Below are 25619 nucleotides of genomic sequence, written 5' to 3'. Positions count from 1 at the left end.
ATAGTACAACATCTAATTCACAACACACTCACAAACGAATCATTCACAAACACGAACTCATCTCAGCTGTAGCTTCTCACCACCGGGCTTGTTGTCCACGCGCCGAGCCGAGCTGCTGCTGTCGCCGGCCGGCCAAAACATGCCGCTCCGGCCCATGACCATCCGCTGCTGCTGCTGCGACCGTCCGCGCCGAGACCGAGCCGGCCCTGCCCGCGTTGGGCTACCGGCAGTGGCGGCAGCGGCTGGCCGGGCCATGGCGGCCTGCGCTTGGCTGCGCATCTGGCGGAGGGCGACAACGCGTATGGCTCGCCACGGCCTGCGCTTGGCGGCGCGCCCGGCGGAGTGCGCCGCCGCTTACGGCTCGCCGCGGACCCGCGCCGCCGCGCACCGCACGCTATCCGGGCTCGCCGCGGCCCCATGTCGCCGCGCACCGCGCGCCGTCCGGCATGGCTTGCCGCAGCTCCGCCCCGGCACGGGTCCGGCCCCGCACCGCCGCTGATGCTTCGCTGGTCGCTGGAGGAAGAGAGGGAGAAGAGGGAAGAGGATAAGGGAGAGATGAGAACTCGGGAGAGATCTAGAGAGAGATGAGATTGGGAGGTGGGCACGAAAAAGAAAAGAAGCAGAGCACCTTTTAGTCCCGGTGCTAGCCTCCACCCGAGACAAATTGTCTCGTTCTAGTCCTGGTGCTAGCCTTCAACCGGGACTAATGGGCCGAGAGGCTTTTGGTCCCGGGTGTAGTCATCAATCGGGACAAAAGGGTGTCTTTTTGTCTCGGTTGGTGGCTCCAACCGGGACCAAAGGCTTCTGTCTCCCTGTCCGCTCGGCTAGTCATTGGACCAGGGACAAAAGTCTCCTTTAGTCCCGGGTCTAAAAGCAGTCGGGATAAAAGCTCTGGATCAAAGGCCTGTTCTGTAGTAGAGTAGACTGCACTAGTATGTACTCCGTAGCACTCTTTTATTATTTGTTGCTGCACTAACAGTGCCACACGTAGCGCACTCCTTTTGGTTACATCAAGAGACGGCTGTTCCGATCTGAGGGACCGAAAAGGCGACCAGAGGGGGGTGAATGGGAGCCGATTAAAAATTTCGCTGAAGCAAAAGTACGTCCTATCTCCCAATTGCGCACCCAACCCCTAGAGTTCTAGGTGAAGTGTGGAATAGCTATGGAAGAGCTAAACCAACACAAATAGGCCCTAGGAACGAGCGAAAGAAAAACACGGAAGCAAACGAGAAAATCTGCAAACCTCACAGCCAGGGACCGGTCAGACCGGTGCAGCACACCGGTCAGACCAGTCGGACCGGTCAGACCGGTGGTCGACACCGGTCAGACCGGTTGCTCCCAGAGAGCCCGTGAACAAGGCTTCAAATGTTGAATCTTGAGTAAACGAAGTCCAAATCCAACAAAACTTGGAGAATACCTTCACAACTGTCCCGTGAACATATCCCCAAGAGATCTCTCCCAAAAGATTAAAGGAACTTGAGAATTCGAGGGAAGATCAAAGTGGATTGAGGTTTACTCAAGAACGTGAAAAACTCCAATTCGTGAGAACTCGCGATTCTAGGGGATTTGGCACTAGGCTAGATGGATTAGAATCGTCACAACGAGTTCAGCAAAACACGAATCCAAGGCTTGTCTCCTTCAAACACAAAACACACCAAAAGAGGAGAATTCGAGCCCAAAAACGCAAGGGAGGAAGGGGAGGACGAAAACTCAGCACACAAAGGTGAATCTTAAACCAATTTCATTCATGAATCTCAGAGGAATTCACCTATACAAGGCTAGAGCCTACCACTATATCATCCACCCTCTTGATTAAAGAGATTAGCTATAACCTAATCCTCCTTTTGCGTTGGAGACCTTGGCCCTAACCTGGAGCAGGAGGAAGGGGGAGGAGAAAACAGAAAAGTACTCAAGAGACTCGACTCCCACGGGCAGGTGAGAGGGGACTTAAATACCCCAGCCGCGCCCAAACCGGTCAGACCGGTCCTAGGTACTGGTCAGACCAGTCGGAGCTGCAGAACCCTGTACACGAAATCATCTGACGGCTGAGGTTCTTTCTTCGAAACGAAGTCTTCTTCGCGATGCCGCCACATCGATGAAGATCCGATCCGCGGTTTTGGAGGGTCCGCGAAACCCGGGTAGGTGGCCGGTTTTGAGAAAACCGCAAAAACTCCACGCGCGGGAAGATTCCCGCCTCCACGCCGTGGCCCTAGACGTCGTTCCCGCCTCGGCCTTCTGACGGCCCTAGACGCCGTCGATGCCCGTTCCTCCGCCAGTCCCGAGACCGACGCCCGTGCCTCCACGACTTGGCGTCTTCAACCGCCGTCCGCCAGCTTGGTTTTGTGGCGCAAACCAAGAAACCCGCCATCCGTCGCTGCTTGCGCCCTCGATCCAGGAGTGGACGCCACAGCTGCCGCCCGGCCTGAGCTCCTCCACGGCAATTCTCCGTCGACACTCGATGCCCGTGTACCTGCAACCAAAGAGTCAAAGACCAAGCACACGATCACACCGCGCGGTTGACAAATTCACTCATCACAGCCAGGAGTGAGTACTGCTCATTCCTCACGATCCATGCTGCCACACATTGATGATGACTACTCGATCCGTAGTCCTTTTCAGTTTTGATTGAGAAGCACCTGCTGTGACCCGTAGATTGTAGCCACCACTGTTGGGGGTGCCCAAATCGCCCACGAAATGGTCCTTGGACCTTGGGTTGTTTGTTTGTTTCCTGGAATGACTCGTTCTATGCTCTGTGCTGCACGCTTTCCTTTTGTTCACAAGATTATTCATCCAAAAGAAGAAAAATATCGAACAGAACTCCGACTTCAACATGCATATATGAGGGGATGGGAGCTCCTAGTCACGCTACAGAAAAAACTGATGACAAAAAAAACCGCCTTGGTCATTTGGTCAACCAAATTCAGGTCGATCTCCTCCTGAATCCTAACGTTCATACCTCTACCCACAAGGGCACAACACGCCTGCAAGGGCTGCAACCTCGATGGCTAGCATTTCTCTCAGTTTCTAAACTCAAGATTCTATGGCCCCGTTTAGTTCCCAAAAATTTTCACCCAAAAATTTTCAACTCCCCTTTGAACACATGTATGAAGCACTAAATATAATTAAATAACAAAACTAATTACACAGTTTGGATGTACACGACGAGACAAATCTTTTGAGCCTAATTAGTGCATGATTAGCCATAAGTGCTACAGTAACCCACATGTGCTAATGATGCGGTCAAAGGCCTCAAAAGATCCGTCTCGCGGTTTCCAAGTGAGTTCTGAAATTAGTTTTTTAATTAGTGTTCGAAAAATCCTCCCGACATCTGGTCAAACATTGAAGTGACACCCAAAAATTTTCAAAAAAACAACTAAACGCGCCCTATATTGCTCGGGGGAAGGGAAGAGGAAACCGAACTGAAACCTCGGACGTACCCGTTGTCCTCACAGCACCTACCACCTGTGTGAAAGCAGTATTGTTGACAAATTAGTACACTCGAAAAGCTAACTTTTGTACTGCAGTGGAATCAGAGAAGTAACCGGACACTACTGGAGTATTGTGCTTTAATTTACCGGCCGGCTGGCCGGCCGGCCTATATATTACGTTCGAAAAGTCACCTTTTGTCTGTAATGCTTGTAGTGTGATTTTTCTGTGCCCGTAGATTGACGCTCTGCAGTACCGACTATATACCGACAGAAAGAGACGATAACGTTTTAAACTGAAACAATTCAGCTACTGCTCTCATCTACTCGAGCAGTTTCCACAGAGTTTCAAAAGGAAGAAGGTTCCACAGAAGCCAAGAATTAGAAAGGCACATATAGCTTACTACTACAAGAGAGACGAGTAACATTGTACTCCCTCCGTTCCGGAAAGACTGTTCGTTTAGAAATTTTCAAACATATTACTAATACTAGAAAATAATCATATTACCCCTAATTAACTATAGCAATTGTGATTGAAGAACGCGCTATTTATTTGGTTCCTAAATTCTCAATAAATGCAAATGTATTGGAACCAGAAAAGTAACATCTACTTAAACATTTGATTGGCTACATGCCCTTCCAATGTAATTCTTTCTTGGTATTTGATATTACTTTAATTAGATGGATTTTACTACAATCTAAATGAATAATTTTTATGGGATAAAATTTGAAAGCTAAACGAATAGTCTTTCCCGGACAACTTGACTTACTACTACACAGTAATTTTTAAGTGTAGCCTACTAGCACCAGCAGTTTTCTCTGTGCCGTACGTCAAGTTGTTCGTGTCATCCGACTCATCCACCCGCCGTGGCATCTTGCCTGGGCTCCCTTTTCACCCCGGGAAACCGCGTCCGGGACGACTCTCCAGGTCCTCGACCAAAATATATTTTACGTGCTTCGCAGGTCATCTCTCTCCCCCTCGAATTCTCTCAAGTCCCCCGCGCTCGCGTTCTTACGCGGACACACCACAAACACAGACACACTGCCTTTCCATCTCTTTCTCTTGGCGCTCTTTTGACAAGTCAATCGCCTTATCGCCAGGGCGTATCCTGATGAACCAGTAGTTGCAGAATCGCAAGCACTATGCAAACCGCATCCAAGAGTATCAAATAATTTGAACTAGTCCTAGTTTCCTATAGGCCGACCCTGTCCGGTGGGCAAGGAAGCCATATGGTGCTCCCACCCAACTTGGTGCTTGGCTGCTCACCTCGATATCTTATCTCGACACCAAAACCATGTTGGGTTTTAACAAAAAGATGAAACGGGAGGTCTTGCCCTTTTCGTTCAAAGACACATGATTCATGTTCAAAGGCACCTTTGGTAATATTTATGTGGCAATGTGACCCTACGGAAGATGGATGCATGATTTAATATAGCGACGACGATAATAAGTGGTAAATGTTTTTGAACGACATAATTAATCCACGGATGCATCATGCATCTATCCACCCCTTATCCGCTGGAACACCAAACCAAACCCTCACTCGCTGAGCTCTCAGCATTTCAGAGGTTGCTACGAAACTTTCGTATGCTAAAGTGCTCTTGAGCCATGATGCCACTTACAGTAAAATAAAAGCAGCAAAGTATAACCGCGCCATAATCACCATGGACCGACGTGCCTGGTAGAAAGAAGCAGATGATGCAGCAGCTCATGATGACGATGCAGCGCGGAACGTGTCAACGGACTGGTTCGCCGACTCGGCCGATCGATCCTTAAACAGCCTAGAAAGAAGCAGAGTTGGACGCGAACGACTCGCCGGGGTAGGATTGGGCGGTCGGGCACGCGACCCCCCGGACGCGCCACCACTGGTGTCCATGTCGCCTTGACGCCGGGCACGACTGCTCTTCGCGCCCCGCGAGACAGCGACCGAGCCGGGACCGAGTCCCACCCGTTTACTCCGCGTTGTAGTGGGGGTGTGCTCGTAGATGGGCGGGCCGGGCGTTACCAGCCGGCACCAGCTCACCCCGACCGCGACGTGCGCTGGCGTGCGGGTTGCCTGCCGCCGATGGACGCCGAGCCGAGCTCATCGCGAGGGCGCCGGCAGGCAGGAGCAGGACCCCGCCGTGTGCCATGCCGGGCGCCCGCCGCGCGGGGGCAGCCGCGGTCAATGCGGTGCGGTGCGGTGCTCCCCGTGGCCCGGTCACTGGTGGGACCTGCCTGCCTGAGCCTCCTCCGCCCGCGCCCGCCGGACCTGGACCGGACGGCCACGGCCACGGAGGCGTCGGGGGACGGACGGGAGCCACGCGGCACCGCGCCGGCTGCGCGCGCGGCCGAGCCGACGGCGACCGCACCAGGGCACGGTCGCCATACGGGCCGCGGGTCAACGGCGGCAACATGCTGCTTATCCGGGATCACTGTGCTTCGGCGTCACCCGTGCAGCGCGATTGCAGTATGGCACCGCCGCGAGGATCTTGCCAAGCTTGGAGAACCGGTCGGCTCGCTTTCCAGACTCGGAAAAGCGACGCGTTCTTGGAAAAAGCCAGGTGGGGAGCTCAGCTGGCGATAACTACTAGTAGTATGAATGCGTACATTGTTCGATTGTAACAGCGTAGGAACTCACAAAGCAGAGCAAGAGCAGGAGATTCCCTTCCGTTTTCCATTTCGTCCTGTCTTCAATTTCACATCGAGGAACTGTCGAATAGCATGCCAGTTCTAAGGCTGACCGCACGAGAATCACCGTCATCTGATCAGCAGCCAGTTCATTCAGCATTGCATTTCCTTTCGTTTCATTGCAAACAAGAGCACTAGTAAATCATGTGTCAAACCTCATAACAGAAAGCAATTTTAGGAAGATAAAAAAGAAATGAGGAAGAAGCCAACGTTGCAGCTGGAGCGCTCGGACACCCATATATTTGCCAGTCACCATCTTACTATTATTAATTGGAGGCTCCTTTGAAGCTTTCACATGAAGCGACATAGGATCCTAGATGGACATTGTAAAAAAATAGAAAAGTCCTAGAAATTCTCACAAAAATCAGAAACATCTGGCCATCCATCTTACTACTCTAATCATAATAGTCATTAGATCCGTTATCTTTTCTAATAAATTACCCACTTCTGCCATTATAAAAATAGACTAAAATAACCCCTAAATATGTATCTAAATTACCCACCTTCACCACTATAAAAAAATCTAAAGTAACCCCCTAATTTTCGTGTAAATTACCCACCTATACCATTAAAATAATAATGCAAAACGGCCCCTAATTTTGTATATAAATTATCCAATTATGTAATTATTAAAAGTTAAAGTAACCCCTAAATTTGAATCTAAATTATATAATTATAATAAAATTTTAAAGTATCTCAATATAAAATTCTAAATTAATATTTCTATCATTCTTATATTATTATATATATAAATACTACCCATGATAAGTGTTACTATGTATTCATGTATGATGAAAGAGATAAGAACACTAATTCTTAAATAAATAGTTTAACTAAATATTGAGATGTGGTGCCAAATGAAATCTATTGCAACTATATTATGATATATATATATATATATTATAATATGTGTTAGAATATTCAATAGATAGGAGTGCATGAGATAGATAATTATAGTTATTAGTTGTATGATTTATATTTTTAAAATAACTCTAATTAACTTGTGCGGAGCACGGGTTGATAGGCTAGTATACATAATGAAGTGATCAAGTGATCAAAGGCTGAAGTCATTCCCATAGAGCGATCGATCAAGTAATGGAGGCATATTCTATTATTCTGATTTTAGAGGAAGGGCACCAATTCTAATTCTGACAGCCTGAGATTCACCATTGCAGACTTGAGAACTAGTATACTCTGTCAAAATTAATAACAGGAATCAAATTTTAGTTACAGGAAACGACAGTATAAGTGATTAAGTGAATGTTCACCAAAATCTTACAGTCCTGGTCAAAATAAAATGGGCTGTCTGTCTTGCACAATACAGAGCTTTGTCTCCTTGGTGGCCTGACTGCACAGTATACTACAGCCATGTAAAGCCAATGAGCTGCTCTGAATGTCACTGCGTCAATGGCTATGAGCTGGCCATTTTATGCGTCAAGCATTTGACTCTGAAATCTGAAAAAGACACCAGTCTGCGTATTCGACAACTGAACTGGCCCGCTCAGTGCACTATTCACAGTTGATTCTTCAGCTAAGCTGGATGCAGTCGTCAACTGTCATGGTCTCAAGTTGGGTACAGGCACACTCTGCACCCACACATAGCCATCACCAAGAGAGTCATAACATGTGGAGTTCAGACGAGCCTCAGTGAAACCAAAAACTTCCAAGTATCTCTCTTTTTCCGGCCAGTGGCGTTCTATCCAAATATCACTGTTCATCCGCTGTTACCAGCCTTGAAATCTTACAGATGCTGAAATTCAGTGCTGGAAGTTCTCTTTGCAAGAGCATGGCCCTGGAGCCATCCAGTCAGCTGTTCCAGCTCTATCATGGCTGCACTAAGGTCTGCGGACAGCACGGCCATGGAGCAGCATAAGGGAATTTTGACTCTGTAGAAACAAGAGCAAGAATTTGGCTGTGGCTGACCAACTTATTACTATCCTGTATTTGTCTGTTTATCTGAAACTCAAAATAATGTATATGGCTTTTACCATCCCCCTCCATTCCTAATTCAGTGTTTGGCGCAAAAATTTTGCCCTATTTTTCCTTTCTCGACTGGCATCTTAATTCATGACACAAAACAGTCCATTGAGAATATAAAGAATACCGCAGTGCAGAACTGTCCACAACAAAACTTGTAGTTTATTGATTTGCTATTGTAATAAAAAGTAAAGAATGTATAAATCCGCATTTGAGAAAAAACAATGTTCAAATCTATCATTGGTATGGGCTGGGCCTGAAATATGAACACTGACCAGACTACAGCATCTTTTGGGCATTTGGCAAGGGTAGGTTTCTCTCTAAAAACAGAGCAGGCCGGGTAAGTTGCATACATAGATCTTGTTTTCCATCTTGCCCTAGTGAGAGAATCATGACATGTTTTGATTAGGTAAGAGCCAGGGCAGAAGGATAACATCTGAAACGTGTAACCCTCACATATATAATGTTTACTATTTTCTATGAATATATACTCTAACCCATTCTTCCGGCATAGCTGGGATGTGGTAGCAAGCATTCCTACTATTTTCTTTTGGTTCAATCTAGTGAGAAGCCATGGAGTACATTAAGGTGTAGTCTCTTCTATAGTTCTATTTCTTTAACCATATCAGTACCCAGTGTCCCAGTCCATGATTGCCTCAAAATATTCAGAATCTCAGAAATAGACTGGAAAAAGGTATTCCACTTTATCATGCAACATTCTTTTTGTTGATTACCACTATGGCACTCACTCAATCATATTACAAACTAGGATCCTGCACAGTGTTCCTTTTAGCATTTTTGTCCACACAATCTAGAGGGAAACTTGTGTGATCGACTTATAAGTGACCGAACCAGTTATAAGGCAAAGCAAAAACCAATAGAGAACAAACATTTTGACTTTTAACTCTGTTGTTCAATAGAAATAAACGGTATGCAGTACTCGGTAGGTCCTAAACTACAAGAATTGGTGAATGTCTTTCTTTTGGTTCATTCGTGTTCACTGAATTCAAGTCTGGACCGCATAAAGAAACAGCTTCCAAACATAATTTTCATATATGTCAAAATGGGGAAGTTAACTCCGCCTATGCTGACTGGAAGACTCTCTCTCCTGAGTCATCTCAACATAGCCGGTCCCAAGCACAGGTAAAGGAGGAGGGTTGCGTTAGGTTTTGGCAAACCAGCATAAAAAATGTCACTCTAATGGATATGAAACCTACAAGAAACTCGTTGGGGCGTAACCCTCTTAGCGACGCGCTACATCGGAACCCGGGTGTGGTGATAAATGGGCAAGGGCCGGGTCGCCATCCCCCCAAGGGCGCGTCGTATCATGACCTGGGTACGATGATAAGTGAGCAAGGGTCGGGTCGTCACCTGAATGGCGCGCTACATCTACGCCCGGGTGTAGTGAAAAATGAGCAAGGGTCTTCGCACTTCCCTCGACGGGTGCGAAGGGTAAGGAAGCTAGCCGAGCCAACTAGGTTTCGTATAGGTAGCTGGAACGTAGGGTCCCTAACGGGTAAGTTGCGAGAGCTAGTTGATGTAGCAATTAGGAGGCGTGTAAATATTCTATGCGTTCAAGAGACTAAATGGAAGGGCCAGAAGGCGAAGGAGGTTGAGGATACTGGCTTCAAGCTTTGGTACACGGGAGCAACTCCGGGTAGAAATGGTGTAGGCATATTGATTGATAGGAGCCTTAAGGATGGAGTCGTAGAGGTTAGAAGGTAAGGCGACCGGATTATCCTAATCCGGTTGGTAGTTGGAGATTCGGTTTTGAATGTGATCAGTGCATATGCCCCTCAGGTAGGCCTTAGGGAGAGCACCAAGATGCAGTTCTGGGAAGATCTAGATAGTATGGTTAGTACCGTGCCTACCAGCGAGAAACTCTTCATAGGAGGAGACCTCAACGGTCATGTGGGTGCGACTAATGTAGGGTTCGAGCGAGTACACGGGGGTTTTGGGTATGGTAGCAGGAGTCAAGAGGGGGAGGATGTGTTGAACTTCGCGTTAGCCTACGACTTGTTGATAGCGAATACCGTGTTTAAGAAGAGGGAATCCCATCTTGTGACGTTTCGTAGTGGACAACACTCGAGCCAGATCGACTTTATCCTTACTAGGAGGGAGGATAGACGTGATTGCTTAGATTGTAAGGTGATACCTGGGGAGTGTGTTGTCCCTCAACACAAGCTTGTGGTGGCGGACTTTCGTCTTCGGGTACGTGTCCACCGGGACAAATGTACCAAGATTGCGAGAACAAAGTGGTGGAAGCTTAGAGGGGAAGCGGCACAAGCGTTTAAGGAAAGGATGCTAGGTGAGGGGCCTTGGGAAGAAGGAGAAGACGCAGATGACATGTGGCTAAAGATGGCAACATGTGTTCGGAAGGTGGCCTCAGAGGTGTTTGGCGTGAGCAAGGGAGGCAAACAGGAGGGGAAAGACACCTGGTGGTGGAACGACGAGGTGCAAAGGGCTATTAAGGAGAAGAAGGAGTGTTTCAAGCGTCTCCATCTTGACAAGAGTGCAGCCAACATCGAGGGCTATAAATTAGCGAAGAGGGTTGCAAAGCGAGCTGTGAGTGTAGCAAAAGGTAAGGCGTATGATGACCTGTATCAGCGGCTAGGCACGAAAGAAGGGGAAAAGGACATTTATAGGATGGCTAGGATCCGCGAGCGGAAGACAAGGGATATCAACCAAATCAAATGCATTAAGGATGGGACAGATCGACTGCTAGTGAAGGATGATGAGATCATGGATAGATAGAGAGAGTACTTCGACAAGTTGTTTAATGGGGAGAGTGAGAGCCCTACCCTTGAGTTAGATGACTCTTTTGACGATACAAACAGACGTTTTGTGAGGAGAATTCAGGAGGTAGAGATCGGGGAGGCTTTGAAGAGGATGAAGAGAGGTAAAGCGTTGGGTCCTGATGGTATTCCCATTGAGGTGTGGAGATGCCTAGGAGATAGAGCAATAGTTTGGTTAACTAAGCTTTTTAATCTCATTTTTCGGTCAAACAAGATGCCGGAAGAATGGAGGAGAAGTATATTAGTACCTATCTTCAAAAACAAGGGCGATATTCAAAGTTGTACTAACTACCGTGGGATTAAGCTGATGAGCCATACGATGAAGCTTTGGGAGAGGGTCATCGAGCATCGCCTAAGAAGAGGGACAAGTGTGACCCAAAACCAATTTGGGTTCATGCCTGGAAGGTCAACCATGGAGGCGATTTTCTTAATACGACAATTGATGGAGAGATATAGGGAGCAGAAGAAGGACTTGCACATGGTCTTCATTGACCTTGAGAAGGCATATGACAAAGTACCGAGAAATGTCATGTGGTGGGCTTTGGAGAAGCACAAAGTCCCAACCAAATACATTACCCTCATTAAGGATATGTACAAAGATGCGACGACGTTTGTCCGGACATGTGATGGCAACACCATTGACTTTCCTATTAACATAGGCCTACACCAGGGGTCAGCTTTGAGCCCTTATTTATTTGCTTTAGTGATGGATGAGATCACAAGGGATATACAAGGTGAGATCCCTTGGTGTATGCTCTTTGCTGATGATGTGGTGCTAGTTGACGAGAGTAGGGCAGGGGTTAATAGGAAGTTAGAGCTGTGGAGACGCACGTTAGAGTCGAAAGGGTTCAGACTTAGTAGGACCAAGACCGAGTACATGATGTGCGATTTCAGCGCGACTAGGCATGAGGGGGGAGACGTTAGTCTAGATGGGCAAGTGGTGGTCCAGAAGGATACGTTTCGGTATTTAGGATCGGTGTTACAAAAGGATGGCGACATTGATGAAGATGTTAGGCATAGAATTTCAGCTGGCTGGTTGAAATGGCGGCAAGCTTCTGGCATCCTTTGTGACAAGAGGGTGCCATAAAAGCTAAAAGGCAAATTCTATAGGACAGCAATTCGTCCGGCGATATTATACAGTGCTGAATGTTGGCCTACAAAAAGACGACATGTGCAGCAACTGAGTGTAGCAGAGATGCGGATGTTGCGGTGGTTTTGCGGGCACACAAGGAGGGATAGAGTCCGGAACGAAGTTATTCGGGATAGGGTCGGGGTGGCACCAATTGAGGAGAAACTTACTCAGCATCGGCTGAGATGGTTTGGACATGTCCAACGAAGGCCTCCTGAGGCGCCGGTGCGTAATGGGATCCTCGAGCTAGTCGATAATGTAAAGAGGGGTAGAGGTAGACCTAAACTGACGTGGGATGAGTCGGTTAAGAGAGATCTTAAGGATTGGAACATCTCTAAAGAGATAGCTTTGGATAGGAGCGTTTGGAGACTAGCTATCAATGTGCCTGAACCTTGAACCTATTTCTTTCGGGTTTCATCTCTAGCCTACCCCAACTTGCTTGGGAAAAAAGGCTATGTTGTTGTCGTCGTCGTCGTCAAAATGGGGAAGTTAGATCCAGCCTGAAAAACTGACTTAAGCAAAAACGTAAAACAAGATACTATCCAGATTAACCCCCATCCATATAATACACAAACGAACCTACTCATCTACGAAATCTTCACACCCTAAGGTTATAACTTCGTTAGAAAGCTTAGAATTCACAGAAGAATCAGGATGTAGAGGGGTTATATTAAGCTAAGGACTAATGCCCAGCATAAGGAAGGCATCAGTAAAATTGAACCAATGCTCTTTGCTCCCCTACCACAACACCACCACCAATTTACACAAACTGACACCTCTAGTAAATAAATGTTGAACTCAGCTAAAAATTAACACCTTATTTATTGCAGTAAATTAACACACAGAGGCACGCATGATACACATTGATTCTCAAGCCAAACCAAATATCCCAATACCGGCAACTTAACTGCCTGAATCGAAAGTTTAAAAGTACTAATAGAACAGATATGTTTTTCATGTGCGACTAAAATTAACACCCAATCATCAATCGATAACATACACAACAAGATGTCCAGACATATTCAATCACTTGAATTTATCTTAAGGCTACTGGCCAGTGCAAATGGCACGGGCCAGTCGAGGAATCCAGTCTTCCGCCAGACTGCATTGCGTACCTGACGGAGGTCTCGTCCCTTGAGTGTGCGCCCGGCTCCTTCCAGCACTGAGAACGTCATCATCGGCGACTCCCGTGCCCGCGCGCGCCACCATCTCATGCGGTGGCAGCATCTCCTCGTCGTCCTCATCTAGGGAGGAGGGGGAAACGTAAAGTCTTTCCACCCATCACATTCGGCGGCTTCTGCAGACGCGCCGCAGGGACATTGACAGGCAGAGACCGCGCCACATGCGGCGCCGGTGCCGGCGCCGGGCGGGGGACGGCGGGGATCATGCGGGGAGGCGCAGCTGCAGGGGAAGCGGGGGACGACGACGTCGATGAAGAGGATCGAGGCGGCGAGCGGCGGCGCTCGGGTAGGGCGTCCAGGATGCCCTCCGGCGGGCTGCGGAGACGGGGAAGAGGGCTAGGGTTTGCGGGGCGCACGGAGGACAGGATGAGCGGGCGCCTCAACGGCTGTGGTGGCTCGGGCGAGCCGGATCCTGCGGAGAAGAGGTCGTCCTCGTGGAGCTCGAAGGCAGTGGAGGCGGACTGGTCGCCGGCGGCTGCGGGGGCGAGGAAGGAGCCGAGGAAGCGCTCGGCGCTGGGGGAGCTCTTGAGGCGCGCGCGCTCCATGGTTGAGCTGAGCGTGTGCCGTCGCGTGTGCCGGTGTGAGGGTGGGCGAGACGTCACGTCACTGGTGGGAGGTGGCGAGACGGCGGCGAGAGCGCAGGTGATCCGCGAGTAATGAATGGCAGGCGTGCCGAATGCCGATGCAGACTTGGGGTCCACGAGTCACTCGTGTTCGGCTGGTCCAGTATCGGCTGTTTTGGGCTGAATCCAGCGGCGGGCCTCCGGCCGTTCGGAACTCGGAAGGCTACGGCTGGAGGTTTTCATTTTTATATTTTTTAAAAATTAAAATTTCAAAAATATATGTCCGTTTTGAAATATTTCAAAAATACCCCCGGTCGCCCCCATAGGGCGACAGGCCTTAAGTGATTTTTTTTTCAAATTCGCAATAAGGTCCCTGGAAATAAAAAAAAACATGTCGCCCGTTGGGGGGCGACAGGGGCCTGTCGCCCAGCCCACGGGCGACCGCCGCTGGGCCCTGCCCACGGGCGCGGCAGGGGGCCTGTCGCCCCCCCCCCCCCCCCGCGAGCGACCGGGGGTACCCCTCCTATATAAGCTCAAGCCCTCCCCTTCCCTCCTCATTTGAGCCCGAAAATTCCACCAAAAATCCAGAAAAAAAGAGAGGAGTGAGGAGAAGGAAAGCGGCGAAGCCCTACCGGATTCAGCACTTGTGATTTGCAGGTTAGTACATTTAGTTTAAATATTGTTATATTTAAGTACTACGTATTTTAATATGAGTAATTTGATTTAATTAGTGCTATAGTAGAACCATTTAAGTAGGAGTTCAATGATACTTTAGTTTGTAGTTACGTAGTAGTAAATTAGTTTAGAAAATTAGTAGAACCATTTATGCAGTATAGAATTTGAGTGTCATCACGTAGTTATGAATACTTATACGTTGTAATTGAATTTCATATTTAGTTTTTACGGATTATTGAATAAGGTAGTGAAGTAAAGAGTATAACTCGATAAGTATTATGTGATATACAGATATGTCGAGCAAGATGCAGTTTCAAGTATTTTATGGTGAATACAATGTTATGTATGGGCCAAATGGAGTAGATCTTTCTGCCTTTAAGCGCACATCTAGCGGCATAGATAAACCTCTGGAAAGGAGTTTTGGTTTCATATGTAAGTGGCTGCAGCGTGGGTTCCATGTTGATCCGTTGACACATGTGATCACTGTCCAGTCTCTTGTTAATTGGGATGTAGAAAGTGAATTATGGGAATTAATGATGATACACAGCACTGATGACTGGCAGAAGTACATGCAAGCAGCTCTAGAGCGTGGGTGGCCTCTGGCCATTCTTATTCAAATCCGGGAGAAGACACAAAATGAAATCCAACATTATGCAGATCAAGGAACTCCGAGTATTCGAAGATAGACCAATTATGTTGAGCAAGATGAGTCAGAAGAGACAGAGAACCAAAACATGGGACCACAGGGCCTTGCTGATGAGGGAGAGAGGATACATAGCATTCTGGACGAGATGGAGGCAGAAGACCAAACCGCAATAGAGATGGAAGAATATGAGGACTCATCTGATGACGAGCAGTACTCATTGCCAAAAGAGTGGAAAGAGCATGGTTTTGGCAGTCATGTCGCAGAAGATGTACGAAATCAGAAGTGGGAGTACAGAGGGAATGAGGTAGTGCAAGGTGCAACATATCCAAACATTGAAGCCGTAAAAGATACTGTGAGACTATGTGCAATCTCATTGAAACGAGAATTCAGAGTCGTAAAGTCTGGCAGTAAAGAATATGAGGTGAAGTGTGTGAATGCTGGATGTCCATGGCGAGTACATGCATTCAAGAGAAAATGGAAGTCAAACTGGAAATGTTCCATTGTCACAGAGCACACTTGTTTGCTGTCAGAAGTTCTTCCCTCGCATCGCAATATACGAGCGTACACAGGTTAATTTATGTTTCGTATTTCGGTTTCTACATGTCATTACGAAATATACGAGCGTACGCTAACATCCACATTTTTTGCGTAGGATTCTACCCCGATGCGGGCGCCGGACCTTCTTCTTCCTCCTTTCGACCAGATAACGAGACATTCACCTTAGACGACTTCGACAGCTTGAGTCCAGAAGAGCCTGCCGCGCAAGGTGACCCCGATGTCTTGGGGTATTCACAGCTAGGAGGAGCACCACTTGGGATCTCTCAGCAGCAGACACCGCAGCCCCTTGCGCGTCCTGATGGACAGGTGAGGTCTCCGGATGTTCTCACCTACTCCGAGGGACATGTCCGTGCCCAGCAGAGGGCTAAGAGGGTTCGACGCCATAGGGGTGGTTAGATGTATATGATGTTTATTTGTAATGATATAGCTGTGGACCGCTTATTTGTATCCGATGTTTATAATTGTGGTAGGTTACTTGTCATTTGTTTCTATAGATATTATTGATGTGAACTTATTATGTTTGTGGGTTCCATAATGCTCGTGAAATAAGAGAAGTTCTTGCGATTTTTTCCCGTGATTTAATGAAGGACAAGTTACGTGTGGTAGGAGTTAGCGGCCGAGATCTTGCCGACGATGATGACGAATACACGCTCGAATAGCTCAAAATAGGTCCCTGGAAAAATAAAAGTCCCTGAAAAAAAAGGGGGCCTGTCGCCCCCCCAACGGGCGACAGGGGCCTGTCGCCCCAGGGGTGGGCGACAGGCCCCTGTCGCCCGTTGGGGGGGCGACAGGTCCCCCCTTTTTTTTCTCCAGGGACTTCGTTGCAAATTTGAAGAAAAAAAATTACACTTTGGATCTGTCGCCCTATGGAAAGGCGACCGGGGTATATTTTTGAAATATTTGAAAACATACATATATTTTTGAAATTTTAATTTTTAAAAAATATAAAAATAAAAAAATCTTTGGAAGTTTTGGAGCAGCCGCCCCAACGGCTGGAGCAGCAGCTGCTGAACGGCTGCAAAAATCAGCCGGCTGCTGGACAGCTGGTTCTGCATGCAGCAGGAGCAGCCCAGACCAGCCGCAAGCAGCCTAAAATGGGCCAGCCGACTGTAGCGGAGCAAGCCCTTCGGAAAGTGGGGAAGAAGACGGGTGGGCCGTGGGCCGTTTGGACGGCTCCGATCTTGGACGAGCCACTCTTGAGCCCAGCCCTGATGTTACATGGGCTCGGGCCGAGCTGGGACTCCGCCGTAGTCCAGAGAATACCGATCCAACCCATCCAAAGCCCGTCATCCCGTAACAAACCATCTGGACAAAAAGTACCTATGGAAAATCGAATCGGAGAAAAAATAATCGTTTTCCCTTTCTTCCGAAGTCCTCTTCTCCCCGTCGCTTCGCCGTGCCGCAGCAGGGAAGGGAGGAGGCTTCCCCGCGAAGGTCGCCATGATCTCGCCGGTAACCACAAGACCCGCCGCTTCTCTTGCCGCGCTTCTCACCATTGATTCACTCGGCTGCTAATTGGCGCTGAATCTGTCTATGGGGGCTCTCGCAGGAGAGGAGCCCGTCGCAGAGCCCGCGGTCGCCGGCGGCGGCGGTGGCGGGGGCGCCGTTCCTGTCGATCTCCGTCACGGATCCCGTCAAGATGGGCACCGGCGTGCAGGCCTATATCTCCTACCGCGTCATCACCAAGGTAATCTGGTGTGGTCTCGGCTACCAAACCGCGAAGTCGTCAGTTGCTCCTGGTTTAGTGATTGATTTTGCAACATGCTCTTCGAGTTCATGTTTTGCTTATGCTCTCGCCAGTTGCCTAATTTTAGAGCTATTTTTTGCACAGTTTGTGTTGCGATATAAGAGCTGGATCAGTGAACTCCTAAATTTGGGTTATGACTTCCTTATATAGATCTGTAACTAATATCTGTTGTCATCCAGTATTAATTGGAGCTCTTTCTGTCCTTCTAGATTTGAGTAGAGTGTTCGATAGAATGATAGATATCATGTAACCTGTAGAGCTATCAGTAAAGTATTTACTGGAGAAAGAAAACAATGGAAAATTGAATTGTGTTTCTGAACATTGAAATCGGCGGGCTAGAAGAACAAACTATGTAGCATAAGGACAATATGAAGGCACTAGTGTTATGACTTTAAATGAAGGCACTAGTGTTATGACTTTAAATGAAGGCACTAATGTTATGACTTTAAAGGTGGCTGTAAGTTGAAATTTGTGAAAAATGTGCATTTGAGTTTCAATAAGAAATCAAAACAGTAATTAGATGCAATCTTCCATATAAGCAACTTAACGATGTATTGCTCGAATTGCATGGTAAACTTGTAAAGAACTGCTAACAACTGTGCACTTTTTTGACCTCTAACACTTATTGATTTGCCACAATTTTGTTGCTGTAGACCAACTTGCCTGAATTTGAGGGACCAGAGAAAATTGTTATTCGTCGCTATAGTGATTTTGAATGGTTGCATGATAGGCTTGCTGAGAGGTACAAAGGCATTTTTATACCTCCCCTTCCAGAGAAGAATGCTGTTGGTAAGATCCCAAATTATGATTTTCATAACAATGTTTTTTAATCTTTTGGGACAAGAAGTCTCTGGATTGCTGAGCAATTGTGCTAATGACTTGTGTGTTGCTTACTGGGCTTTTTTATTCTTTGCCATCAGAGAAATTCCGTTTTAGCAAGGAGTTCATTGAATTGCGGCGTCAAGCTCTGGACTTATTCGTTAACAGGATAGCTTCACATCCTGAACTCAAGCAAAGTGAAGTCTTGAGGGTATTTTTGCAGGCAGATGAAGAGGTAATGAGATTGTGTTTTAGACTTTTTGTTAAGTTTCTTTTCATAAACCATAGTTCTTGAAACCAAAGTATTGTACTATTTTAGGGAAATGTCTACTGATCATTTTGCTTGTTTTCATGCTGAAATTTCCTCCAGAATATAAATAAATAAGTCAGTCAGATACCATAAGTTGTGAAGGTCTGATTGTTTAATTGTTTTAATTGTTCAACTTCATACTCTGTATTAGTCTTTTGCATCCTTGTGCCTTGCAGGGCTCGTGCTCTCTTGTTGGTTGCCTACTTGTCTTATATCTTTCTATATCCATGACTCCATGCTTACATATATCTCATTCTTGTGACTAAATAATTTCTTGTTGGTTTTGATCTTCTGCTCATGTTTCTTTTTCATTTGCATGAAGCAGAAAATGGATAGGGCAAGGTCTTATGAGACTGGCATTTTTAAGAAACCAGCAGATTTCTTACAGATGTTTAAGGTACTGTGTCTCGTATGTCGAGTGAGACGTTCATGCTACTTATTTGCAGGATTATAAATAGCATTATTCTGACTTCCCTCCATCCCTCCCCGTATTGACATTGCATTTGCCGATTAACAATTGTGTCTCCATTTTCTTTTAGGATGTACAGTCAAAAGTCAGTGATGTTGTTCTGGGAAAAGAAAAGCCGGTGGAGGAATGTACTCCTGAATATGAGAAGCTTAAAAATTACATATTTGAGCTAGAAAATCATTTAGCAGAGGCACAAAAACAAGCATACCGTCTTGTGAAAAGACACAGAGGTATATCAGTTGATCTGTTTATTCAGTTTCTCGTACTTATAAAATACCTAGCAAGTTTGCAGATTTTTTTTCTCATTACGAGACTGGTTTGAACAAATTAAACAATGCAATTTCAGTATTACAAAATTTATGCTTGCTCTAGATTTAGTTTCTTTTTTGGGTGTGAAATTTTGTTTACCTGGATAGCGAGATGAGTTACACAATCCTGAATTTCATTGATCAGAACTTGGACAATCTTTGGCGGAGTTCGGAAAGGCGATTAAGCTTTTGGGTGCTTGTGAAGGAGATGTGTTGGAAAAGGTGTTTTCTGAAGTTGGTTCCAAGTCAGAGATGTTGTCAATAAAACTGCAAAGAGAGGTAACCATTATACTCTGACATAATACTTCTTAGTGCTAAATACCATTTGTAACATTTAAGTTTCTGGGACCTAATGATGTTGACATGCTGTTATTGTAGGCAGACAACCTTCTCTTTAACTTTGAAGAACCGTTGAAAGATTATGTCCGTGCTGTCCAATCAATAAAAGTGAGGATCTTTATCTTGGCATATGTATCAATCTTGTATCGTTGAAGAAATTTTAACTAAATTGGGTTCAAACAGGCTACTATGATGGATCGTGCCAATGCTTTTAGGCAGCACTTTGATTTGGATCAGGAGAGGAAGTATAAAGAGCTTAACCTGTATGTGTCGCGGACTCTTGTTATCCTTTTTTTTTTCCTTTCCAGTCTTGAAGAATGTTAACTAATCAGGAATAAATCCTGTGGCTTTACATTTTACTATACATTCTAGTTTGCAATGTATCAATCAGGGTCCTGATAACCCAAAAAGGATTCCATATATGTTAGTATAATGCTGTTCCCATGGTTAGCCTTGAGAACTTTCTAATGCTGTTTCCACTGCAGTGAAAAATTGAAGTTCATGAACCCCGAGAAGTATGCCGAAGCAGAATCAGAGTTTAGAGGGGCAAGTTAATTTTCATTGAGGAATTCTTGTTATGGATGAAGTATATAGTTCTTGTTCGCTGATGTCTTGTTGTTCTTACAGTTGAAAGCAGATAGCGAGGAGGCTACAAAGAAGTTTGAACACATAGTTCGACTAACGAATGAGGAACTCGCTCGTTTCCAAGAGCAAAAAACAGCTGATATCGGACTTGCATTCCATGAATTTGCCAAAGGGCAGGCTAAGCTAGCGAAAGACATTGCTGATGCGTGGCGCGGCGTCATTCCAAAGCTGGAAGCTTGTTTGACATCATAAGTGTGATTCATGTTTCCTCGTGATGTTTGAGATAGGGGTTCACACTTGGTTGAGTTTTAGGCTGTTTTTCCCGGCCTGTTTTGACACTGATTCCTGTATACTTAAAAGTGATGTTTGGAGATGATACAGCTATTAGATTCAGTCAGACATCATTTCTTCCTGTACGAGTATGTGTAACCCTCTTCTTTTCTTTCTTTTTTTTTTGAGCATAACCCTCTTCTTTTCTTCGATCAGTTGACAATTTGACATAACTACTGGAATCTCGTAATAATGATGATAATCAATGATGAAGAAATACTGGACCATGGTGCTATATCCTGTAACTTTCTCCAAGTAACTTTATAGCTTCAATTTCTCAGTGATTACAGAGGAGGGGATTGCAACTCTTCATTGTGTGCCATTTAAACTGTCAAATTCGCGCAATCTGAATACACTTTTGGAGAGCCTCGAGGAGGCTTCTCATGATCCTAGGCTCTCCAGGTGGCTCCTTGTCCTTCATAGGACCGTTCCTGATCGCTTGGAATACCAGACCGGTGCCGTCCGGAGCCTGAGAAACCAGGCAATCGATGTAAACCAGCGTCTGCGTCGCGCCGTCCTCCACTGTGATGAACCCTAGTCTGATCCCGCCCTCGACCTTGTCCACCTGATTGCACACGAAACGGAAGTCTTCCATCAGGTGAAGAAATCTCGAGCAACGAGCCATATAAAAAATTCTCTATTTTTTTTCCTACCTTGAGAGGCACCGGAAGCGGCAGGTTGGCGCCTTGGCAGAGGCTGTTTCCCCACTGCCAGTAAAACAGAACCAGAATTCACAACACGATCAGTTTCAGAGTTTCAGCCATGTGGAAGCACCAGTCGATGGCCTCGATGCATTGCCGTTTGTTGCCTTCTGAGGCAGGAATGCTGACCTGGAAGAGTAAGCTTTCGAAGCGAGCGATGTCGATGTTGCCGGGCAGCTTCACCGTGCCGAGGCTGACCCCGTCGTCGTCGTCGCCGGCCGGGACAATGCCGCCCTTCCCTGCCGCGGCGCACGGCGGTTTGACGGCCACTCTGGCTCGGAAGCCGGGGAGCCTCTCACGCTTCTTCCAGCACCCGGTGCCACGGAAGAGGGGCTTGCCGGTGCACGCGTGCTTCTGCAGCGCCGTCGACGAACAGGAAGAGCTGGGTAGACGGGTCAGCAACATCTTGCCTTGCAGTTGTTGCGTGTACAAAAGCTCTGAGCTGGGGAGGGTCCAAGTCAAATGGACATTCAGGACAGCAAAGCGAAGGAGAGCAGCAGCAGGAGTGTGTATCATTCGTGAGGACACGAAGGGATAAGCTGATGTCTGAAGCGAGCTGCTCGGCCTCACGAGGTGTGTGGTCCGCTGTCCGCTTAACACCGCGGTCGCAGCTGCTGTTTCCCGTCCTGGTCCACTAGTTATTATATTTATTAATTATAATAGGTACGGTGTCATCAACTGACAGTTTGGCCGAGTGGTCTAAGGCGCCAGATTTAGGCTCTGGTCCGAAAGGGCGTGGGTTCAAATCCCACAGCTGTCAAAATTATTTTTTCTTTTTCTTAATTTTTCCTTTTTTTTTTTGGGCTGCCTGAAGAAGCCTTTCGCAACCATCGGCCACATCGCTGCTTCACATCGGCGTCGGGGCCTTGGCCAGGGCTCCCGCGCAGCGATCGGCCATGGTGGCGTCTCTCCGAGCCTCGTCCTCTCTTCGCTCACGCCTCCTCTCGTCCTCTTCCGGCTGTTCCCCGTGGCGCTTCCTCCTCTCCTCGCCCGTCCACTCGGACGCCCCCCACCAGACCGAAACCCTCGCCTTCGACGAGATCCAGCTGTCGCCCGAGAAGCCGCCCACCGCCACCGCCTTCGTCCTCCACGGCCTCCTCGGCTCCGGCCGCAACTGGCTCTCCTTCTCGCGCGCACTCGCCTCCGAACTCCGTAACCGCTCCCCTTCGGACGGTATGCGCTGGTCGCGTTTTTGATGCAACGAGCACACTAATTTCCCCTAATTTCCATTGCTATCTATAATGCACATGATGTCCGTCGAAATATAGTTTAACGATTTCTGCTGAAGGACAGGAAGTTGTACAACTGAATTCTATGGCGTTGCGTGTGCAGAGTGGAGGATGGTTCTCGTGGATTTGAGGAACCATGGCAGGTCGGCCGGGATTAAAGGGTTCGACCCGCCCCACAACATGTCGACTGCCGCGAAGGACCTCGCTGATTTGGTGAAAGCTCGTGATTGGCCATGGCCGGATGTTGTTGTGGGTCACTCTATGGGTGGAAAGGTCGCGCTAGATTTTGCAGATAGCTGCTCGCGTGGTGTGTATGGACAATCGGCTGTTCTTCCCAAACAGGTGCGAGAGATATTGTTAGTTTCGGCACAGGTTGTTCTACAATTGTTCTACCGCACTCCTTACATATTGTTTTGATTTCATAATTGGAAATAACAGCTCACAGTGATTAACTAGCAATGATGAGATAACTAAATTGAGGTAGAAACTGGAATTTCATGCTCCTATAAGCTAAGGGCCTGTTTGAATGGGCTAAAATTGACTGCTAAACTTTAGCACCTATTAGGACTTATATTTTTGCTAAAGTTTTTGAGTCTTGGTTAGAGTTTAGCCCACCCCATTAGCACCCCTGTTTGGATAGGATAGTGCTAAACTTTAGCTCTTTAGGGCATTAGCACATGGATCCAAACACCCCCCTAAGCCTAAGCACATGTCTTGGGATTCGTGTACTTGGAATTTGAATCTAGATCACAGAGTGGGTTTTTTTTAGGGGTCACCAGGGGGGGGGATGAGAGTCCTCATCCACCTGAATAATTTTCCACTGATAGGCAGAGCCGGGAATGGAGGGTGCCAGGCGCCAATACATGATCACAGAGCGGTTACAGACACTTTCTTTGCTCTTCTGTCATGAATGTACAACTGTTGTGCAGACGCGCCTGTGGCGCGATGGGTGAGGCTTCCCACTGCGGTGCCTCCCCGCCCAGGCTTGAAGCCTGGTTGCTGCATGGTTGTTGTGTCCCCCTCCAAAATATAGTAACCGCGCAGATGGGTCCGCGGCCGCCATGAAGCGTGCGCGCGTGAGGTTCCTGCCGGATATTGAGGTTCGGGGGGTCCCTATCTTAAGGGGGGCTATGTCAAGGGGACGGTTCTCCCCTTGATCGAGTCTCTCATTTCTATAAACAAGTTCTTTACTGTGGGATTGGGGTTGCAATTGTTCAATCCTACAGTTCATATTACTGGATAAGAGGACATGATTTGTGTCACTATGTTATATTTTCCTTTGATGCAGAACAGCTCTGGGTCCTAGATTCTGTCCCTGGACAAGTAGTAACTGATAACAGTGATGGTGAAGTTGAAAGGGTTTTGCAAACGCTAGCGAGTCTTCCTTCTTCACTTCCATCACGCAAGTACTATCTCTGTCCATTCCCTTGCTGAGATTTAGTCATTCCTGCCACTTGATGCATTTATATAGCAACATGGATACAGACTTAGACTCTTAACAACACAAGCTTAGATAGAATAATGAAACCAATGAAGAATAAATTGTGAAACTTGGAGTATGATGCATAACTACAATATTGTAAAACCATAGGCTATAACTGTGTGGAGAGAAGATGTGCGCGGACGCATAATCTGGGTAGTTTACTAGCAGGCTTATCAACTTAAACATTCATGTTTCCTGGATGATTCATTTGTTGATGTTTATAAGTGATAATGGTGTGTATTAAGGGAAATGTAAGTTCTAGTAGTCTATGTTCTGGTGCTTCATCATATCTATAATCAATCTGAGTGACGGTCTAGCAGAACTGTAATCCATTAAAAGCTTGAAATATGTTCTGATACCCGAAGCATCGATATTTTTTCTGTACTACTTGGATGGAGGGAGTATTCGATAAGGTAAGCAACCCTACTGTTCAAGGATTGGAAATATTTTGGACATGTCTGGATGTTTAGCATGAACCGCCTCTGGAACTGCACATGTTAAATGATTTACATATGTTTGCATCCTTAATGCTACTTCGATTGTTGTGTGCCATCAGGTGGGTTGTCGACCACATGCTCAGCCTTGGATTTTCAAAGTCTCTTTCAGAATGGATTGGCAGCAACTTAAAGAAGGACAATGATCATGTGACCTGGGCGTTCGATCTTCAAGCTGCCATAGACATGTTTAATTCTTATAGGTAGTTTTGGTTTATATTTACTGCTAACGACTAGACTCTTTCCTGTCATCTTACTCATCCACCCTAAGCTAGTGAAGTTCTCATGTAACTTTGTGTATTATGCATAAAGGTCAAAAATTTCCTGTTGACATGAATGATAACATCAGGCAGGCCTATGCTCTGCTCTAAATCATGTTGCTGAGTCGAATTATTGTTCATTTTCAGGGAAAGGAGCTACTGGGAACTGCTGGAGCACCCACCTAAGGATATGGAGATTGCAATAGTACAAGCAGAGCTTAGCGACCGATGGGACCCTGATGATGTTCAAAGGCTAAAAGCATTGGCAAAGAGGGAGTCCAAGCCTGATGCAGGGAAGGTGTCACTCCACGTTTTACCCAACTCTGGCCATTGGGTTCATGTGGACAACCCCAAGGGACTACTTGAGATCATGGCGCCCAACTTCCTGTCAGCCGTTACACATTGAGCAATATTTTCCACTGGAAACTTCACTTAGCGTGACATGTTAAGTTGGATGACCGGAGGGGTAGCATTTCTTCGCTCACTTTGTTGCCAAATGAGAGCTCCTTGCATTTTTCTTTTCCTTGTTTTTTCTGACAACACGATTACGCCTTCTGTCAATAATAGAAAAAAAATATTTGGAACCCAGCACTCTTTTTGTGCAAGGTCATTGCATTGAAATGCATTCGCTGTGTTCGCTTGGCTGTGGCTGATGGCTGGTGCTGATTTGTTATGAGAGAACAGTACTGCTGATTGGCTGGTAGCCGGTGCTGATTTAGTATGAGAGAACAGTATTGCTGCCTGGTTGGCTGACAAGCCAAGCGAGCACAGCGTTGTTTCAAAGTCGCTCCGTTTAATAAAGAAGAAAATGTTCTATTTTCAAACATTGAATAGATGTAGCAGATGTATGGCATACACTTGCCATATGATTTCCCTTGATTTCAATGATGACTTGACAGGAGGCAGCGCATCAGAATTTCAGATG

At 46.8% G+C, this 25619-nt stretch overlaps 3 protein-coding genes, 1 non-coding gene and 1 pseudogene across 5 annotated transcripts; 3 read left to right on the top strand and 2 right to left on the bottom strand.

Annotated features, from left to right (window-relative positions):
- Window positions 1–12800: 12800 nt before the first annotated feature.
- LOC120671926 lies at window positions 12801–13855 on the bottom strand (annotated as a pseudogene).
- A 3075-nt stretch (window positions 13856–16930) lies between these two features.
- LOC120672540 (sorting nexin 1-like) lies at window positions 16931–20613 on the top strand. 2 transcript variants are annotated; one of them, XM_039953012.1, is made up of 11 exons: window positions 16931–17072; window positions 17170–17307; window positions 18021–18156; window positions 18288–18421; window positions 18822–18893; window positions 19045–19195; window positions 19419–19552; window positions 19652–19720; window positions 19796–19875; window positions 20098–20158; window positions 20240–20613. In XM_039953012.1, the coding sequence occupies exons 1-11, from the start codon at window positions 17061–17063 to the stop codon at window positions 20447–20449; spliced, it is 1197 nt and encodes a 398-aa protein (XP_039808946.1). In that variant the 5' UTR covers window positions 16931–17060; the 3' UTR covers window positions 20450–20613. The 2 variants fall into 2 exon arrangements, with proteins under 2 accessions (XP_039808946.1, XP_039808944.1); XM_039953010.1 differs by having other exon boundaries at window positions 19036–19195.
- Window positions 20614–20760: 147 nt separating this feature from the next.
- LOC120672542 lies at window positions 20761–21807 on the bottom strand. The gene is made up of 3 exons (XM_039953014.1): window positions 21358–21807; window positions 21181–21234; window positions 20761–21092 (listed from the first exon to the last, which is right to left on the bottom strand). The coding sequence occupies exons 1-3, from the start codon at window positions 21742–21744 to the stop codon at window positions 20859–20861; spliced, it is 675 nt and encodes a 224-aa protein (XP_039808948.1). The 5' UTR covers window positions 21745–21807; the 3' UTR covers window positions 20761–20858.
- Window positions 21808–21908: 101 nt separating this feature from the next.
- Window positions 21909–21988, top strand: TRNAL-UAG. Its single transcript has one exon. It is a non-coding gene; the product is annotated as a tRNA-Leu (tRNA).
- A 43-nt stretch (window positions 21989–22031) lies between these two features.
- LOC120672541 (protein ABHD11-like) lies at window positions 22032–25338 on the top strand. Its single transcript, XM_039953013.1, has 5 exons — window positions 22032–22401; window positions 22561–22799; window positions 23751–23863; window positions 24497–24637; window positions 24842–25338. Exons 1-5 carry the CDS (start codon window positions 22125–22127, stop codon window positions 25098–25100), a joined length of 1029 nt encoding a protein of 342 aa, XP_039808947.1. The 5' UTR covers window positions 22032–22124; the 3' UTR covers window positions 25101–25338.
- The last annotated feature ends 281 nt before the right edge of the window (window positions 25339–25619 follow it).

The sequence above is a fragment of the Panicum virgatum genome, chromosome 5N (assembly GCF_016808335.1).
Source record: "Panicum virgatum strain AP13 chromosome 5N, P.virgatum_v5, whole genome shotgun sequence".
In the NCBI taxonomy this organism is placed as follows: domain Eukaryota; kingdom Viridiplantae; phylum Streptophyta; class Magnoliopsida; order Poales; family Poaceae; genus Panicum; species Panicum virgatum.
This window is presented reverse-complemented; position numbering and strand designations above follow the sequence as displayed.

Coding starts and splice junctions, on each gene's coding strand:
- LOC120672540 (XM_039953010.1), top strand. Junction 18,157..18,287: donor TCCAGAGAAGAATGCTGTTG/GTAAGATCCCAA, acceptor CTTTGCCATCAG/AGAAATTCCGTTTTAGCAAG. Junction 18,894..19,035: donor ATTTCTTACAGATGTTTAAG/GTACTGTGTCTC, acceptor ATTTTCTTTTAG/GATGTACAGTCAAAAGTCAG.
- LOC120672541 (XM_039953013.1), top strand. CDS start 22,125: ATGGTGGCGTCTCTCCGAGCCTCGTCCTCTCTTCGCTCACGCCTCCTC. Junction 22,402..22,560: donor TAACCGCTCCCCTTCGGACG/GTATGCGCTGGT, acceptor TTGCGTGTGCAG/AGTGGAGGATGGTTCTCGTG. Junction 24,638..24,841: donor GACATGTTTAATTCTTATAG/GTAGTTTTGGTT, acceptor GTTCATTTTCAG/GGAAAGGAGCTACTGGGAAC.
- LOC120672542 (XM_039953014.1), bottom strand. CDS start 21,744: ATGATACACACTCCTGCTGCTGCTCTCCTTCGCTTTGCTGTCCTGAAT. Junction 21,235..21,357: donor TCGAAAGCTTACTCTTCCAG/GTCAGCATTCCT, acceptor TTTTACTGGCAG/TGGGGAAACAGCCTCTGCCA. Junction 21,093..21,180: donor CGCTTCCGGTGCCTCTCAAG/GTAGGAAAAAAA, acceptor GTGTGCAATCAG/GTGGACAAGGTCGAGGGCGG.